The sequence below is a fragment of the Schistocerca serialis genome, chromosome 10, assembly GCF_023864345.2.
Source record: "Schistocerca serialis cubense isolate TAMUIC-IGC-003099 chromosome 10, iqSchSeri2.2, whole genome shotgun sequence".
Lineage (NCBI taxonomy): Eukaryota > Metazoa > Arthropoda > Insecta > Orthoptera > Acrididae > Schistocerca > Schistocerca serialis.
In genome coordinates this window covers 46,292,982-46,313,005 of record NC_064647.1, presented here as the reverse complement: position 1 = coordinate 46,313,005, position 20,024 = coordinate 46,292,982, and the positions used below count along the sequence as shown (strand labels likewise).

At 46.8% G+C, this 20,024-nt stretch overlaps 1 protein-coding gene across 1 annotated transcript in view; it reads left to right on the top strand.

Annotated features, from left to right (window-relative positions):
• The window catches only part of LOC126424524 (acid phosphatase type 7-like), a 196,203-nt gene that overhangs the window by 64,455 nt on the left and 111,724 nt on the right, over positions 1-20,024 (top strand). The window contains exon 3 of the mRNA XM_050087258.1: positions 13,395-13,595. Coding sequence (XP_049943215.1) covers positions 13,395-13,595 — 201 coding nt within the window. The remainder of the gene's footprint in view (positions 1-13,394; positions 13,596-20,024) is intronic.

Here is a 20,024-nt window from a genome sequence, read left to right as displayed (position 1 = left end):
CGTGCTATATACGTTCAGAATTACCTTTTATATCTGTTTGGTGTGAGTCTTGCACACCTTAGCACTATTCTGCGATGGATCACAAGCATATTTTGTAAGCAGTCTCTTTTCTACATCTACATATATACTCCGCTAGCCACCGAGGAGTGTGTGGCAGAGAACACTATTCATGCCAATGTCATATTTCCCCCCCTCTTTTCCACTAGCAGATTGCATGAGGGGGGGGGGGGGGGGGGAAGGGGAAAAGTCTGTCTGAACACCTCAGTACAGGCTCTAATTTCCCTTATCTTTGAATGGTGATCATTGCACGATTTGAAAGTTGGTGGTAATAATATGTGCTCTACATCCTCGTCGAAGATAGGATTTTGGAATTTAGTGAGCAGCCCCTTCCATTTAACGCGTCGTCTATCTGCAGGTTTGTCCCACTTTAAACTTTCTATGAGATTTGTAATGCTCTCACAATGGATAAATGTACCAGTCACGAATCTTGCCACTCTTCTTTGGACCTTCTCAATCTCTTGAATCGGACCCAACTGGTAAGGGTCCCATACAGACAAACAGTACTCAAAGACCAGACGAAGTAAGTGTAGTGTAGTGTAAGAAATTTCCTTTGTTGAAGGACTGCATCGCTTCAGGATTCTACCAATAAACCGCAATCTAAAGTTCGCCTTACCCTTTACTTGTGTAATCTGATCGTTCTGTTTGACATCATTTCGAATAGTCACACCCAGATTCTTGACTGATGTTAGCGCTTCCAAAGATTGGGCATTTATTTTGTACTCGTACATTAATGGGGATTTTCACATTGTACACTTACTAATATTCAGAGATAACTGCCAGTCATTATTTTCTGCAAATCCTCATCGATGTGTCGACAACTTTCGTGTGGTACTACTTCCCTGTAGACTACAGCACCATCGGGAAACAGTATAATGCTGCTGTCCTTTATAGATTGACTGCATTTTCCCAATAACCTACCTCTGAGCGTCTGCTTTACCTATAACTCGGACTATTTGATCATTCCATTTCATACCCCTACAGTTGCTACACTCAAGATATAATGGGTGACAAAAAGTTCCTGTTCGAAAGCCATACAGTCCAAACTTGATATGCCAGTTGGGCAGAATCACAGTAAGCGGGTAGAATAAATCCGTTTGGTAAAACACCGTGTCCTGTTGCTTGGAGTAGTCCGTAACTGCCTGTTGCACATCCTTGTCTGAAAGGAATCCTCAACCTTTAGAGGCCTTTTTTAATGGACCAAAGATGCGATAGTCGAAGAGGGAGAAATCGGGACTATAGGGCGGGTGCTCGAGGTAGTAACATCGCCATATTTAAGGTTTTTGCATCTACCGCACACACATCAGAAACACAAGAATGCCACACTAATCTCTTGCCTACATGTCTGTGCTTATATACCTGCATCAGAGTCTTGCTATGTTGCTTTTACACTGCAGCAGTGCTTGGAAATAGCTTTTGGATTGCTCTATATTTCTAAGAGTTCAGTAATTCCAGTTGTGTGTCATTGATATTGTAGTCGCAGGATACTATCTTTTTAGAATTCAGAAAATTCACAAGTCTGCATCTCTGAAGATTTTAAGCGGGACTGGCAAAGGCATGCAAACTTCACGCAAGCCGGGTGGGCCGAGGCTCGGCCTGTGTCAGCTTTGCTCCTCCCTTCCCAGAAGTATTTGGTACAGCGCAACGTTTCATTTTGTATTACAGTGTGGCATTTTTTTGTCGGTACAAATCTCTTTGGTTCAGCAGAATCGTGGTGTTGGCACTGTATACAGTTTGCTGTTTGTTCTGTTATGAAGAACATTTACAGATTCGATGGCTGTCTGCACGAAAAGAGTCAGCCTAGTGATGTCTTGTCAGAGCCTTTAAAAATGAATGGGAATGACACAAGACAAGGGTGAGGATTCTCAATATATAATTATGCAGTCATGTAAGTGACGGGTGATGGAGATTTGCTATGAAACAATATTACTATATTGTGCAGAAAGAATTTTTACTTGATAATGAAAGAGTAAAAAACTAAAGTGGTCGACACATGGGATTCAAAGTTTTGTAACTCGAGAATCACTTTTTGCCAAATTTGCAGGCATGCAGCAAGTGAAGAAATTAGTGGCACAAGTAGTAAATTTTTGAAGTTGCACGCATTGTTCTACTATCAGTTGCAACAGTTTTTGATGGAGATGTAACAAAGAGTATGGAGACTTTATATATTACTGCTAAATATGTTGGTTGAGTCAAGTGACATACCTGGAATGATTTTTCAATTTAAAACACACTACTGTTGAATTTATGAAGAAAAAAAGAATGCTAGGACAAAAATTATAACATCCAGAATGGCTTGCAGATCCAACTTTTGAAGTGGACTTCACTGCACATTACCTGTAGTTAGACATTGCAAGGTGAGAAACGACTACTTTCTGATCTAATTAAAAAGATTTAATTAAAAAGAAAATTGCATTAATTGTTGTGTTATGGTCTTCAGTCCAGAGACTGGTTTGATGCAGCTCTCAATGCAACTCTACCCTGTGTAAGCTTCTTCGTCTCTGAGTAACTATTGCAACCTACATCCTTCTGAAACTGCCTAGTGTATTCATCTCTTGGTCTCCCTCTACGGTTTTTACCCTCCACACTGCCCTCCAATGCTACATTTGTGATCCTCTGATGCCTCAGAACATGTCCTACCAACCGGTCCCTTCTTCTTGTCACGTTGTGCCTCAAACTCTTCTCCCCAATTCTATTCAATACCTCCTCATTAGTTATGTGATCTACCCATCTAATCTTCAGCATTCTTCTGTAGCACCACATTTCGAAAGCTTCTATTCTCTTCTTGTCCAAACTATTTATCGTCCATGTTTCACTTCCATACATGCCTACACTCCATACAAAAACTTTCAGAAACGACTTCCTGACACTTAAATCTATACTCGATGTTAACAAATTTCTCTTCTTCAGAATGTTGCAAAGTGTGAAATATAAAACAGTTGTATGCCGTGTGACTACAATGCCATTTAAATGCGGTGCATTTTCAGTGTCCTCCTCTCCTCCCTGCCTGCACTCAAACACGTTGCTGCAGTGGTGGGTAAAGTGCGCTTTGAGGCTGAGCGCAGTGGTACTCATCCCAGGGCATGGCTCGCAAGCTGAATTCTTGGACACTCCCCGCCCCCCTCCCCCATGGGTCTGGGGTTTACAATAGGCCCGAGGTATCCCTGCCTGTCATAAGAGGCGACTAAAAGGAGTCTCACACTTTTCGGACCAATAGGTTCAGGTCCCATTTAATGGTTTGACCTGCCACTTTCCAGAGTCTACATAAGTGCAGGCCATAGGGGAAGGATGCCTTACATGGTGCACGAGTTATCCATAGTGTCCTTAAATTTGATCTCCTGAACCTCTTGTCTTGGCTTTGCATCTCCACCTGCAATTCTACTATTTGGGCGAGGACTTTTTCCGGGGTATGTCGTCTTTTTCCATTGTCTCCTGTCCTCTTTTTTTCTCCCATGACAGTATTGCATTTCTCTGCACCCAGTATTGAGCACTGTAGCCAGACCATTGTGGTGGGGCCGTCTTGCACCCATTTGGTGGTAGCCCCCTGACAACACAGGGCCATACTGCTGATGCCTTAGCTGTAAACTCCCCACATATGCCAAGGAGTAGATGCCCGTCTTCCTGGGGCATTAGGACTCCCGGCAACTTCCTCCGTGCGAGGTAGCCTTTGCTGTGGCTGGATGGCGCCCGTGGAGAGAGCCCCTGATAGGAGTTGGTGGCATCAGGGCAGATGACCTACAATGAAGCGGACTAAGTAATCTCTTGCTGGTGACCGTAAGGCGCCAGCAGTCTCTAAGAAGGTCAAGGTCGAGTACAGTGCTGACAGGTACGACCCTAAGTCGTTTCCATCCCTCACTACATCATGGGAGGAACGGAACGTAGGGCCACAGAAAGAAGAGAGCCATATTCGCCTCTGTATTTAGTCTGTAACAGTATGGACGGGGACTCCTTTCTACCTGTGAAGCCTCAATTGTTTGTTTGAACATCTTTAGGATATTAACAGAATCTTCCATCGGTTCTTGGTAGAACAACATTATAATAATATATGAAAAGCACCAGTTTGCTTTTGTTCTACAATATTATTTTTATTGCTAACCGGTTTTCGGCTTACAAGGCCATCTTCAGACATTTACTGAGTATTATCACCAAATAAGTTAAATGTTAGCAGACAACATTGGAAGAGAAGTAACACATCTAGAGTGAAGTAGAAACATACGGTGTGTAACATCTTTGCAATGAAATAGTAAAAACTGAACAGTACATAAATAACAATGGAGTTGACAGGAACACCTTTAGCACAAAATAGGAATAGCATGCCTACATAACAGTTTCTATTAATAAACAAAACTAATAAAATAAGATAAAATTAGTACTAGACAAGGCTGCATCAAGAGGTATGAAACATGGAGAGTGATACACAACCAATTAAAAAAGAAGAGACAGTTGTCAATGTAAATACAGAATACATGAGGAACTTAAGCAATATCAATAAGATAAACAGAAATTAGTAAATGCAGGAAAATTGAGGTGTTTGAGGGAACCTACAGTTTGAGAGTGTGATGGTACTGCATTTTAACATTAACATTATAATCAAAGCAGTGGCTGGATACCAGTTTACATTAAATAAATGAGCAAAGTAAAATATGAACAGTTCTTGATGAGACAACTACAAGGGGAGTTAAACATGGACAGTAATACAACTTCTACCGTATCTTCCTTCGCCGTCGGCGTTGTCGTGGTTACCGTGAGACACCGTTATACCAAGAGGAAAGGCGCGTCGATCTTAGAGCATGAGATATGATGACCTTAAGCCATTGACAACACACAACGGACACGGTAGCACCTGATTCCAGAATAGCTGCAGTAGTTAAGATCTACGAACTATCCCCTGTTGACCAGGTCCCCCAAAACTTAACTCGTAACGAGATCCCTTCAAAGCAAATTGTCATAACAATTGTCTATAAAGGCTTTGTACAACGAGAATAAATGTTACGGTTTATGGAATAATAACAGATACGACCAAACTGTCTTGTCTCTTCTGCTTTATTTAACATAACTTCGTTCACAGTTTCATTTCGCATTCACCACTCATTCACCGAAACCCTTTGATGAACAGTTTTGGTTGCTTAACACCAACAGTCAATGATAATGATACAGCTTTTCTCCTTTTTATAAATTGAAGCCCGCTCTCCGTGATATAATAAAATAAAAAAAAAAAAGGTCTCAATACCGCGGCCCTCGTGAGATGCGAATAGACTTATCCCGGAATTGACCGCCCTGTAGGTGTACTCAATTTAATGACCACACTTCACTGTCCGCTATTTCGCGTAACTGAATGTCCATTTGTTAGTCTGATTATACACTGTAGCTATTTAAAATTCGCCCCTATATTTTTCACAATGCACAATTAGCACTTCGTTACTTGTTTTCTTTTTTTTTTTCTTCTTCTAAGAGTAAACGGAAAAAAAAGACGCCGTATCATCGGTTTAGTCGATATAAAGCAAAACACCTTAATATGCCCAATTCTACCTCTTCTTATAGGATCGGCTACCTTACTCATTAATTTATTACATATTATTTCCAATAACGCTAAACAGGTATCGCCGTTATATTTTAATTGTATTCGAAAGCATGTTACTACTATTATGACCGACCAAATCGTAACAAATCGCGCGGCGTGCGTTTTTAACGATAACTTTACGCTATTCAATTTCCGTTACAGCTATCTTGACTCGTAATGTTACAACAAGTACAAGTTAAAAGCAAACCCTTAACTATTGAAACTACAGCATATGTGGAATACAAAGACAACTGCAACAAATAAAACAACTTAATGACTACAGGAAAATGGGAATATGTGGGAAGAGAGAGTGTGGGAAGTAATGAACAACAAAGATGATTATATGAAGTTTAGGAGAGGGGAAGTGTTGAGTTGTGTCTGGTCATTTAGGATGAGATCTGGACTGTGAGCAAGATGTTTGTTAATTTCCAGGGCTTCCAGCAGGTTGAGTTTATGGCCTTTGTTTGCTAAGTGAAGTACATGGGACACTGGCTGGTAGTTGTGACTCTCACTCAGTACATGCTCAGCAAATGCAGAGTCTGAATTCTGCAACCTCCAGTTGCGTTCATGTTCAGCCAGCCTAGTTGATATGTCTCTGCCTGACTGACCAATGTAAAATTTGTCACAATCAGAACAGGTGATTTTGTATACCCCACTGTTGGCTAATAACTGGATCTTGTCTTTGCTATTAAAAACACACTGGGCTGTAGTGTTCCTGACATAGTAGGAAACCCTATACTTGCAGGATTTCAGTGCTTTGGCTACAGTCTGTGATACTTGACCTAGAAATGGTACAGTACACCATTCCTTGCAGACAGTGGATGGGGAAGCAGGTGGGGCATAGAGGAGGGGTATAATTTTCCGTTTTTGTTTTCTGTGCAAGATGTGGTCAATAAGAACTGGATTGTAGCCATTGGCTGATGCAATAAATTTTATTGTATCTAACTCTGCTTTAAAATCATCTTTGGACATGGGGATAGATATGAGACGGTGTACCATTGAGTGGAAAGCTGCATGTTTGTGAGCTATGGGGTGTTGTGAGCTAGAAGGTATTACTGTGTCTGTAGTTGTTGTTTTTCTGTAAATTTTGAAACAATGTGTGTGTGTACTGGTGTCAATGGTGAGATCTAAGTAGTTTATGGATTTGTTGCCAATTTCCATAGTGAACTGGATATTTTTATGTTGACTGTTTAGGTTTTTCAAGAATGTATTGAGTTGTCTTGTAGTACCAGTCCACATACACAGGACATCATCTACATATCTAAACCAGTATTTGATGTTTGCACTCAAAGGTTCTGTTTTTAGAAAATTTTGTTCAAAATGGTCCGTAAATATTTCAGCCAACAGTGGACTAGGAGGGGAACCCATAGCTAAGCCATCTAATTGTTTATAAAGAGTGCCTTGGAACTGGAAATAGTTCTGTGCAAGGCAGGTCTGTGTGGCCAGTCTCAAGTCATTCAATTCTACAGGATTGACATTTGACTTGTGCATCAGCTCTGTCAGAATGTCAATACATTCTACTACTGGTATGTTAGAAAACAAACTGCTGACATCAAAGGATACTAATTTATCAGTGTGTGTGACAGATATACCTTTTAACTTGTTTACTAGGTCCACAGAGTTTGAAATACTTTGTATTACTGTCCATGTTTAACTCCCCTTGTAGTTGTCTCATCAAGCACTGTTCATATTTTACTTTGCTCATTTATTTAATGTAAACTGGTATACAGCCATTGCTTTGATTATAATGTTAATGTTAAAATGCAGTACCATCACACTCTCAAACTGTAGGTTCCCTCAAACACCTCAATTTTCCTGCATTTACTAATTTCTGTTTATCTTATTGATATTGCTTAAGTTCCTCATGTATTCTGTATTTACATTGACAACTGTCTCTTCTTTTTTAATTGGTTGTGTATCACTCTCCATGTTTCATACCTCTTGATGCAGCCTTGTCTAGTACTAATTTTATCTTATTTTATTAGTTTTGTTTATTAATAGAAACTGTTATGTAGGCATGCTATTCCTATTTTGTGCTAAAGGTGTTCCTGTCAACTCCATTGTTATTTATGTACTGTTCAGTTTTTACTATTTCATTGCAAAGATGTTACACACCGTATGTTTCTGCTTCACTCTAGATGTGTTACTTCTCTTCCAATGTTGTCTGCTAACATTTAACTTATTTGGTGATAATAATCAGTAAATGTCTGAAGATGGCCTTGTAAGCCGAAAACCGGTTAGCAATAAAAAAAATATTGTAGAACAAAAGCAAACTGGTGCTTTTCATATATTATCTTTAGGATACGTTAGAGGAAGTGACAGCGCTGTCCGAGACGAGGAGTGATGCAGTTTGATTCAGACATCAACCCCAGCCCAGTACCGGGCCTCACTCACTTGTGACCGGCTGTGTGGTATTCCTGTTTCCGTCACTCCCCATAAAAGCCTCAACATGGTCCAGAGTATTATTTTCCATTGCGACCTCTTGCAGTCTGACGACAAGCTCTGCACCAGTCTAGAATGGCGGGGTGTTCATTTCATCTGGCTCATTTACAGGGGGCCCAAAGACAACAGGGTTGCTACCAGTGCCTTCATCTTGGCCTATGAGGGTGATTAGTTACCTGAAAAGGTCAATCGTGCCCTGTTCAGTTGACATCCACGTACGCTGCAGCTACATTACCATCGCCATCACAAGTAGTAGTCTACCACCCTCTGTGCCACAAACAGTGGGTCCTCCGGGCCTTCGGAATACATCTCCCCTCTCGGTGGTAGGGGGAAATTGCCTTCCGTTGCTCCCAAAGTACCTAGTTCAGCAGCAAGGCCCCCAAACGTGGGAGAAATCGGTCACATCCCCGTCCCCCAACCGGAGAAACAAGCCGCCTCTGCACCTCTCGTGTGGAAGGGGTCCCTCGGGACCCTCTCCCCCAAGGTATCCACTAATGCCACAGTGGACACACTCCAGTGGCTAAGGAGTCAAAAGCTGCTGCACAAAGTGCTTCACGATCTTCCTCTGTGCCTGAAGCTACTTCAAAGAAGTCCTGCCAGCAAGCCCCTAAAGAGAAATGAGGGCAAGCAAAGATAGTAGTAGTCTGGCCTCAACACCACCACTCCCTACCATTTCTGCACCTGCAGTTGACGTGGAGATACCAGCGTCCCCTGAGGACCTGAATCTCACTGACGCCTCATCCACAATAGGAATGGATAGAAATACTCAATTGGTGGCAGCCATTGACCCTGAGGCGTAACCTGCCTCCTTGCATGCTTCACGCCTACCCAGTCTCACAATATCATCATCCTTCAGTGGACTTGCTGCAGTTTTTTCCACCACCTGGCTGAGCTATGGCAACTGTTAAGCTTTACACCTGCTTTCTGCATTGCCCTCCAGGAAACCTGGTTCCCCGCAATGCGGAGCTCTGCCCATCTCGGATATAGGGGATATTACAAGAACCGTAGCGACTATAATAGTGTGTCAGATGGAGTTTGTGTCTATGTCCTGAACTCAGTATGCAGTGAACCTATGCCCCTTCAAACCCCTCTTGAAGCTGTGGCTGTCAGGTTAAGGACTACGCAGGAAATACCTGTCTGCAACATGCATCTTCCTACAGATGGTGCAGTACCCATGAATGCATTGGCTGCATTGATCCATCAACTCCCTAAACCTCTCCTACTTTTGGAAGATTTTAACACCCGTAACCCCTTGTGGAATGGCACTGTGCTTACTGGTTGAGGTAGAGATGTTGAAACTTTCCCGTCTCAGCTTGGCATCTGGATCTTAAATACTGCCCCCCCTCACACATTTCAATATTTTTCATGGCACTTACTCGGCCATTGATTTATCCCTCTTTAGCCCAGGATTTCTCCCGTCTGTCCAGTGGAGAGCCCACGATGATTTGTGTTGTAGTGACTACATTCCCATCTTCCTCTCACTCCCCCAGCACCATATCCCCAGAAGTATTCACCTCTGCTGTCTCCATTGAATCTCCCCCCACATGGTACCATCAATGTGGTAGTTGAGGAGTTCACTAGAACAAACGTTTCTGAGGAGGAAACCACGTTATTTAGGTTTCCCCGGGCGAAAGTCAGTACCTTGGTGGTCGCCGGAAGTCACTGAGGCCATTAAAGGGCACCGGCGAGCTCTACAGCAACATAAGCAGCACCCTTCTGTAGAGCACCTAATAGCTTTTAATCGTCTCCGTGTATGCGTTCACCAGCTCATAAAAAGATGGAAACAGGAGTGTCGGGTGCCATATGTCACCCTTCCATGTCTGGACAAAGATCAGACGTGTTTGTGGGTACCAGACCCCGACAGGTATTACTGGCATTAAGATCAATGGTGTGTTATCTACTGACACAAACCCAATTGTTGAGCACTGTGCTCGAGCTTCCATGTCAGAAAAGTATCCCCCAGCATTTCACGCCCTCAGACAGCGGATGGAAAAGAAAGCCCTGTCGTACACTGAACATCACAGTGAACCCCATAAACCCATTTACAGAGTGGGAGCTCCTCAGCGTCCTTGCACATTGCTCTGACACAGCTCCTGGGCCAGATTGGATCCACGGTCAGATGATTAAACATCTCTCATCCGACTACAAGTGACATCGCATCATCATCTTCAACCAGATCTGGTGTGATGGTGTTTTTACATTGCAATGGCGGGATAGCCCCATCGTCCCAGCGCTCAACTCTGCTCGATGTCGATAGCTATTGGCCCATCGGCCTCACCAACGTTTTTTATAAGCTGTTAGGACATATGGTAAGTTGGCACTTGTGACGGGTCTTGGAGTCACGTGGCCTATTGGTCCATGCCAGGGCAGTTTCTGCCAGGGTCCCTCTACCACTGATAATTTACTTTCCCTAGAGTCTGCCATCCAGACAGCCTTTTCCAGACTCCAACACCTGGTAGCCATCTTTTTGGACTTATGAAAAGCTTCCAACACAACCTGGTGACATCATATCCTTGCCACATTATATGAGGGGCGTCTCTGTGGCCCACTCCTGACTTCTATCAAAAATTTCCTATCGCTCCATACTTTCTGTGTCCAAGTTGGTGTCTCCTATAGTTCCTTCCGTATCCAGGAGAATGGCATCCCGCAGGTCTTTGTATTCAGTGTACCTCTGTTTTTAGTGGCCAATAACGTTCTAGCAGCAGCTGTCGGGCTGTCAGTCTCACCTTCTAGCAGCAGCTGTCGGGCTGTCAGTCTCACCTTCTCTGTATGCAGAAGACTACTGCATTTCATACTGCTCCTTCAGTACTGGTGTTGCAGAGCGGCGCCTATAGGGAGCCATCCGTAAGGCACAGCCCTGGGCTCTAGCCAACAGCTTCCAGTTCTCAGCAGCAAACTCGTGTCTCGTGCACTTCTGTCGGCGTCGTACCGTTCATCCAGAACTAGAACTATACCCTAATGACAATCCACTCACTGTTGTGGAGACATATCGATTCTTAGGGCTGGTTTTCGAAGCCCGATTGATGTGTCTTCCTCATCTTCGACAGATGAAGCGTAAGTACTGGCATCACCTCAATACCCCCCACTACCTGAGCAACACCAACTGGGGTGCAGATCGCTCTAAGCTGATGCAGCTCTACAGAGCCCTTGTTCAATCCCACCTTGACTATGGGAGTGTGGTTTATGGTTCTGCGGTGCCCTCAGCATTGCGTTTACTCGATCCAGTGCACCACTGTGGCGTTTGACTGGCAACAGGAGCTCTTAGGACAAGTTCGGTAACCAGTGTCGTGGAGGATACCAGAGTCCCTCCATTGAAGGTTAAGTGTGCACAAGTGATCACCAGTTATGTTGCACACAATCGTAGTTCTCCTGAGCATCCGAATTACCATCTCCTTTTCCCATCCACGGCGCTTCATCTCGTGCGTCAGAGTCCCAGGTCATTGCTTAAGATTATGGTTTGTGTCCGATCCCTTCTGTCTGAAGTGTAGTGCTTGTGTTTACCACCTATACTCGAGGTCCATTCACATACACCTCCATGGTGTACACCTAGGCCAAAGCTTCACATGGTCCTAAGGACCCAATTAACCACGCAGCTCTCTGCCGTCACTTCTCGATTCTTGACGTGGTAATGTTGGCTTCGTGTATGTTCGTGGAGGACATATTGAACAGCACTCCTTGCCAGATGGCTGCAGTGTTTTCACTGCAGATCTGGGTGCCATTTCTCATGCTCTTGAGACCATCCATTCTTGCCCAGGCAAGTCATTTCTTTGCTGTACTAACTCCTTGAGCAGCCTACAAGCTATCAACCAGTGATACCCCCACCATCCTTTGGTAGCGATCATCCGGAAGTCCATCTATGCCCTGGAAAGGTCTAGTCGTTCCGTGGTGTTTGTGTGAACCCCAGGCCATGTCAGAATCCCAGGAAATGAACTTCCTGACAGCCAAACAGGCTACATGGAAACAGCTTCTGGAGATTGGCATCCCTGTAACTGACCTGCAATCATTATTACGCCACAAGGTTTGTCAGCTTTGGGAGACGGAATGGCATAATCTCAGTACGCACAACAAACTGTGCGCCCTTAAGGAGACTTTGAATGTGTGGAAGACCTCCATGCGGGGCTCTCACAGGAACTTTGTGGTTCTCTTCCCGCTCCACATTGGCCATACGTGGCTAACACATAGCTACCTCCTCCATCGCAAGGACCCACCTCGGTGTCACTGTGGCGCTAATAAGACTGCCTCTGTCCGGTGGACCTTTAACCTTCCCAGCACCTTACCTTCGGTTTTGAGTGACGCTGCCTCAACAGCTGATTTAGTTTTTACGTTTTATTCATGAGAGGGGTTATTGTACCATCTAAGGATGAGCGTTTAGCCTTCTCTCTGAGATTTCCACCCTCCCTCCATTTTAAATCTGTCGCACCTTCTTTACATTTGTTTGGCTTGGTGGTAGTCTTTTGCTACATGTGTTCATCTCGCCTTGGCTTTTTGAGGTGAACATTTTAATGTGTTGCAGAGTGAGTGGCTCATCCTCTTTTATTATTGTGATCAGCCAGCCCAGACCATATTCTCTGTTTTAAAACCTTCTTCTACTTTCCTTGTGGTGTATGTTTTCTCCACGTCTTGTTCATTCCATTAGTGTTCTTTTTAGGTGTGGTGTTGGGTTTTTTTGTACCTTGAGCCTTGTTTGCATCAGGAAAAAGGGACTGATGACCCTGTAGTTTGGCCCCTTTACCCCAAACCAACCATCCGATTTCTTGGCTGCCGCTGATTTAAAACATGTTGCTCATACTTGCACCTCTTTGAAGTTTTGCCCAGATCTGATTGAATGTTCGTGCAGCTTTCTCTCTCTCTCTCTCTCTCTCTCTCTCTCTCTCTCTCTCTCTCTCTCTCTCTCTCTCTCTCTGTCAAGGTGCTACTGTTAATATTTTCTGCCAAGTCATTAATGTACAACATGAACGACAAGAGTCACAACACACTGCTGAAGGGTAGAGCTTAAGTCATTTTTTAATCTGTTAATGATTTTGCGCTTCAGGTAACGGTGGCAGCATTCCTACAAAGAAATCCTCAATCCAGACTTTTTTTTTTAGCCTGGGATTGAACTTTTCACTAACAAACATAGTAATGTATTGATTCAGTTCTTACTCATTTAGGCAGATAGGTTGTGAATAACATGAATCTTTTGCATCAGCTGATTTTAATGACTTGTTTGGTATTTAGTATTGCATTACTGTTATCTTGTTATTGAAATGAGTGTTACATTTTATTTTATTTTATTGTATTGTATTGTCATTCATTGTATTGGAGTAATTGGAATTGCAATTTAACTTGATTGCAGATAAGCCAAACGAAGTCGTGATAACATGGAGCACAATGGAAAAGACAGCAGATTCCTTTGTGGAATTTGGTCTGACCCTTCCGGGTTTGGAGCTCCAGCATGGTAACATGACTTACTTTGAAGAGTGTGGAAAAGAAGGCTGCAGATCACAATACATTCACCGTGTCAGATTGTCTAATCTGACATATGGTGCAAGTTACAGTGAGTAATGACTTTTGATATAGATCATTAACACTGACCATTTAGAAGGGTGAAAAAACTGAAAAACGTTCGAAGAGTTTGGATTTGCTGCATTAGATATTAATTGTAGCCACCTTTCTGTTTATATACAACTAGTGAAGATGGCAATGTTTCACAATTGCTAAATATATATAAGAATTGGAGGTTATATACCTTCCACTTTTTGTCATTGTCCATATATAATGAATTCCTTCCACCTACTGTCTTTGTCCAGCTCCCCACCCCTGTGTTTGTGTGTCTCCTCCTCCCCCTCCCCCCCCCCCCCCCCCCACCCTCTTTCTGTCAATCTCCTCACACCTGTCTCTGACGTTGAGCATAGTTCATTGTTATTGCAAACATTGATTAAGAATTGAAGTCACTTAAAATGAATGAGTAAATGGGTTCAAGTCACTGGTATACATGGTGGGAGACACAGCTTTCCAGCTCCTGGATCTCTGAGGACAGTAATTTCGATAAAAGTGTTGTGTCTAGACAAGACAGCCTAGACACAATGAGAGGAAGCCGAAAGACATGCGTTAAGTTAAAGCTGGATGGGCGTGAGGTCTGAAACAGGATACGTAATGAATGCTATAAAGAAAAGTACGTAGCTTCTGGAATACTTAACTTTAATCCATCCTTTTGGTGCATCTGGAGCTTGTGGCGATACAAGTGAGACTCTTTAGATACATGCAATGTTACTAATGGCGCCTTGCTAGGTCGTAGCCATTGACTTAGCTGAAGGCTATTCTAACTATTGGCTCGGGTAATGAGCAATGCTTCGTCCATGTAGTCGCTAGCAAAGTCGTCCGTACAACTGGGGCAAGTGCTAGTCCGTATCTCGAGACCTGCCTTGTGGTGGCGCTCGGTCTGCGATCACACGGTGGCGACACGCAGGTCCGACATGTACTAATGGACCGCGGCCGATTTAAAACTACCACCTAGCAAGTGTGGTGTATGGCGGTGACACCACAAAAAGTACTTCACGTATTTTTAATTTGTGAATGGGTAGGATTACAAAGTTCCAGATTCTTCAGTTTCCGTAGCAGCACTCTAATCGTAAGCAAATACGCCACCCCCCAGGAGGGCTCACAGTCCTTTCGTGAGTATGTGCATGGCGAGTACAGGGCACCAAACTATTGCAGCATTCCTTCTTTCCCGGGTTGTATTCCCTTTCCTTTCCCTTCCCTTCCCTTCCCATGCTCCTTCCCTTCCCATCCCATGCTCCTTCCCTTCCCTTCCCATGCTCCTTCCCTTCCCTTCCCATGCTCCTTCCCTTCCCTTCCCATGCTCCTTCCCTTCCCTTCCCATGCTCCTTCCCTTCCCTTCCCATGCTCCTTCCCTTCCCTTCCCTTCCCATGCTCCTTCCCTTCCCTTCCCTTCCCATGCTCCTTCCCTTCCCTTCCCTTCCCATGCTCCTTCCCTTCCCTTCCCTTCCCATGCTCCTTCCCTTCCCTTCCCTTCCCATGCTCCTTCCCTTCCCTTCCCTTCCCTTCCCATGCTCCTTCCCTTCCCTTCCCTTCCCTTCCCATGCTCCTTCCCTTCCCTTCCCTTCCCTTCCCTTCCCTTCCCATGCTCCTTCCCTTCCCTTCCCTTCCCTTCCCATGCTCCTTCCCTTCCCTTCCCTTCCCATGCTCCTTCCCTTCCCTTCCCTTCCCATGCTCCTTCCCTTCCCTTCCCTTCCCATGCTCCTTCCCTTCCCTTCCCTTCCCATGCTCCTTCCCTTCCCTTCCCTTCCCATGCTCCTTCCCTTCTCTTCCCTTCCGTTCCCATGCTCTTTCCCTTCTCTTCCCTTCCGTTCCCATGCTCTTTCCCTTCTCTTCCCTTCAGTTCCCATGCTGCTTCCCTTCCGTTCCCATGCTGCTTCCCTTCCGTTCCCATGCTGCTTCCCTTCCGTTCCCATGCTGCTTCCCTTCCGTTCCCATGCTGCTTCCCTTCCGTTCCCATGCTGCTTCCCTTCCGTTCCCATGCTCCTTCCCTTCCGTTCCCATGCTCCTTCCCTTCCGTTCCCATGCTCCTTCCCTTCCGTTCCCATGCTCCTTCCCTTCCGTTCCCATGCTCCTTCCCTTCCGTTCCCATGCTCCTTCCCTTCCGTTCCCATGCTCCTTCCCTTCCGTTCCCATGCTCCTTCCCTTCCGTTCCCATGCTCCTTCCCTTCCGTTCCCATGCTCCTTCCCTTCCGTTCCCTTGCCCCTTCCCTTCCCTTGCCCCTTCCCTTCCCTTCCCTTCCCTTGCCCCTTCCCTTCCCTTCCCTTCCCTTCCCTTGCCCCTTCCCTTCCCTTCCCTTCCCTTCCCTTGCCCCTTCCCTTCCCTTCCCTTCCCTTGCCCCTTCCCTTCCCTTCCCTTACTCCTTCCCTTGCTCCCCCCTGCGGATCCGGGGTAAGAATAGGCCCGAGGTATTCCTGCCTGTCGTAAGAGGCGACTAAAAGGAGTTTCAACTGTTTCGGCCTTCTATGTGATGGTCCCCCTTGGGGTTTGACCTCCATTTTTCAAAATTCTACAGAAGTACAAGCCTTTTGGGGAAGGACGCCTTACGTGGTGTACCACTGGTCCTCAGTGCACTAAGACCTTGGCACTCAGCATTGTACCGGCGTTGTAACCATACCACTATTCCTCAAATTGGGCCTAAACGCCTGATGGGTTGTACAAGTTACGCCCATAGTGCGTCCCCATCTGCGCCTACGATCATGATGGACTTTCCGTGGCACCAGAAATCCAGCACGGTAGCCAGCCTGTTGTGGTGGGGTCGTCATGTACCCTCTAGGTTGTAGCCCCCTGACAACACAGGGATCGTACTGCCGATACCTGAGCTGCACCCTCCCCACGTCGGCCAAGGAGTAGATGCCCGTCTCCTTGGGACATCAGGACTCCCGGCAACGGTCATCCTGCCAGGTGGCCCTTGCTGAGGCTGGGTGGCACCCGTGGGGAGAGCCCCTGGTTGGAGTGGGTGGTATCGGGGCGGATGTTTCGCAGATGAAACATCAACACGTATCAGGTCGCTCTGCGGCCGAGTCTTTCAAAAGGAAAGGTACTCTGGTTCTCCTGCCCTTTCCCCCTTAGCCACTCCCTGGGAGGAGGGACAGACCCGCAGGCTTGGGGCGAAGTACTTCCCTCGCTATTTGGTCTCTGCTCGAACCGATGGGGGGACATTCGCCACCTCCAAGCCAATGTTCTTTGTTCAGCACATTGAGGACATCTTCGGGGAAATCGAGGCTCTCAGTAAGATGCGTTCGGGGTCCGTTCTTATAAAGACCACCTCCGCCACACAGTCGGCGGCGCTCCAGGCGTGCGACCGCCTAGGGGACATCGCAGTGTCCATTGTCCCGCATCTGGCACTAAATAGGACGCAAGGGGTTATTTTTCATTGGGACCTCCTGCTGTAATCTGATGAGGAGCTCAGGGCCAACCTGGAGCGCCGAGGCGTGCATTTCATCCGGCGAGTCCAGCGCGGCCCCAAAGACCGTCGCATTGACACCGGGGCCTTTATCCTCGCCTTCGAGGGGGACGTTCTCCCGGAGAAGGTAAAGGTGATGTGCTACCGGTGCGACGTGCGACCTTACGTCCCGCCTCCTATGCGCTGTTTTCGGTGTTTGCGCTTTGGGCACATGTCGTCACGGTGTGAGGCTGAGCCCCTTTGTGGCAATTGTGGACGTCCCCTTCGTGAGGAACATACATGCACCCCACCACCTCGGTGCGTTAATTGTCCTGGCATCCACTCGCCTAGATCCTCAGACTGCCCCGCATATCAGAAGGAGAAGAAGATACAAGAACTCAAAACTTTGGATCGTCTCTCTTATTCTGAGGCCAGGAAGAAGTATGACCGCCTCCATCCCGTGCCGTTGACCACTTTGTTTGCCTCAGTTGTGTCCACTCCTTCTGCGGTATCCTCACCCCTATCCTGTCCCCCATCCGCCTCCTCCCCCCATCCGGGGTCTCTGCCTCCACCTCCCAAATCCCTCCCTTCCAAATCATCCTCCCCCGTGGCCCACGCCCCCTCTGCCCCAGGGGCCACCCTTACTCCACCAACGCCTTCGGCCGGTTTTTCGCGGAGGTTTCAAGCTCCGCCCATTACCACCCTGCCTTCCTTCCCAGGAAAGAGGCAGAAGAGGCTCGGTGACCTTCCTTCCACTCGCTGAATCTGGAAACTTATAATGCCCCCTTTACTATGTGGGAACTCGAACGTGTGCTTGCACTGTCCCGCTCCTCTGCTCCGGGGCCAGATGCCATTCACGTTCAGATGCTGGCACACCTTTCTCCAGCGGGCAAAAGCTTCCTTCTTCGTACCTACAATCGCGTCTGGACCGAAGGTCAGGTCCCCATGCGTTGGCGTGACGCCGTCGTTGTTCCTATACCCAAACCCGGGAAGGATGGACACCTTCCTTCTAGTTACCGCCCCATTTCTCTTACAAGCTGTGTCTGTAAGGTGATGGAGCACATGGTTCATGCTGGGTTAGTTTGGATTCTTGAATCTCGACGGCTACTTACCAATGTCCAATGCGGCTTTCATCGCCGCCGCTCCGCTGTTGACCACCTTGTGACCTTGTCGACATTCATCATGAACAACTTTTTGCGAAGGCGCCAAACGGTAGCCGTGTTCTTCGATTTGGAGAAGGCATATGATACCTGTTGGAGAGGAGGTATCCTCCGCACTATGCACAGGTGGGGCCTACGCGGTCGCCTGCCCCTTTTTATTGATTCCTTTTTAACGGATCGAAAGTTTAGGGTACGTGTGGGTTCCGTATTGTCCGACGTCTTCCTCCAGGAGAACGGAGTGCCTCAGGGCTCCGCCTTGAGCGTAGCCCTTTTTGCCATCGCGATTAATCCAATTATAGATTGCATTCCACCTAATGTCTCAGGCTCTCTCTTTGTCGATGACTTCACGATCTACTGCAGTGCCCAGAGAACATGCCTCCTGGAGCGCTGCCTTCGGCGTTGTCTAGACAGCCTCTACTCATGGAGCGTGGCAAATGGCTTCCGGTTCTCTGAAGAGAAGACGGTTTGTATCAACTTTTGGCGCTATAAAGTGTTTCTTCCCCCATCCTTACATCTCGGTCCCGTTGTTCTCCCATTCATGGAAACAACTAAGTTTCTAGGGCTCACGTTGGACAGGAAACTGTGTTGGTCTCCACATGTCTCTTATTTGGCGGCCCGTTGTACACGTTCCCTTAATGTCCTCAGAGTTCTTAGCGGTTCATCTTGGGGAGCGGATCGCACTGTCCTGCTTCGCTTGTATCGGTCCATTGTCCAATCGAAGCTGGATTATGGGAGCTTCGTCTGCTCGGCTGCTAGGCCTTCCCTCTTACGCCGTCTCAACTCCATCCACCATCGGGAGTTACGTCTTGCGACCAGAGCCTTCTACACTAGTCCTGTCGAGAGTCTTTATGCTGAATCTGCCGAATTACCATTGACCTACCGGCGCGACGTACTGCTGTGTCGGTATGCCTGCCGGCTGTTGTCTATACCCGACCACCCCTCTTACCAGTCCTTCTTCGCCGATTCTCTTGACCGTCAGTACGGGTTGTATGTGTCTGCCCTGCTGCCCCCCAGAGTCCGCTTCCGTCGCCTGCTTCGACAGTTGGATTTTGCCCTCCCTACCAACTTCAGAGAGGGTGAGAGCCCGACACCACCTTGGCTCCAGGCTCCGGTTCATATTTATCTCGACCTCAGCTCACTCCCGAAGGAGGGTACTCCAGCTGCAGTGTATTGCTCACGGTTTGTCGAACTTCATGCTCGACTTGCCGGTCACACCTTTATTTACACCAATGGCACCAAAACTGACGATGGTGTCGGCTGTGCCTTTGTCGTCGGGGCCGCCACCTTTAAATACCGGCTCCTCGACCATTGTTCCAGCTTTACGGCCGAGCTTTTTGCTCTCCATCAGGCCGTTCAGTATGCCCGCCGCCACCGCCATTCATCGTATGTACTCTGCTCTGACTCACTCAGTGCTCTTCAGAGCCTTGGAGCTCCCTATCCGGTCCATCCCTTGGTTCAACGGATACAGCAGTCCCTCCATTCTTTCGCTGATAATGGTTCTCCTGTCAGCTTTCTGTGGGTTCCCGGACATGTAGGAGTGCCTGGGAATGAGGCTGCGGATGCTGCAGCCAAGGCTGCAGTCCTCCTGCCTCGGCCAGCCTCCCATTGTGTCCCGTCATCTGACGTTCGTGGGGCTGTTTGTAAGAGGCTTGTGTCGTTGTGGTGGGATGCTTGGTCATACCTCCAAGGAAACGAGCTCCGGGCAGTAAAACCACTCCCAACTGCTTGGACAACCTCCTCCCGACCATCTCGGCGAGAGGAGGTCCTTCTGACCAGGTTGCGGATTGGGCATTGCCGTTTTAGCCACCGCTACCTGCTCTCCGGTGACCCAGCCCCGCAATGCCCTTGTGGTCAGGCATTAACAGTGCGCCATGTTTTATT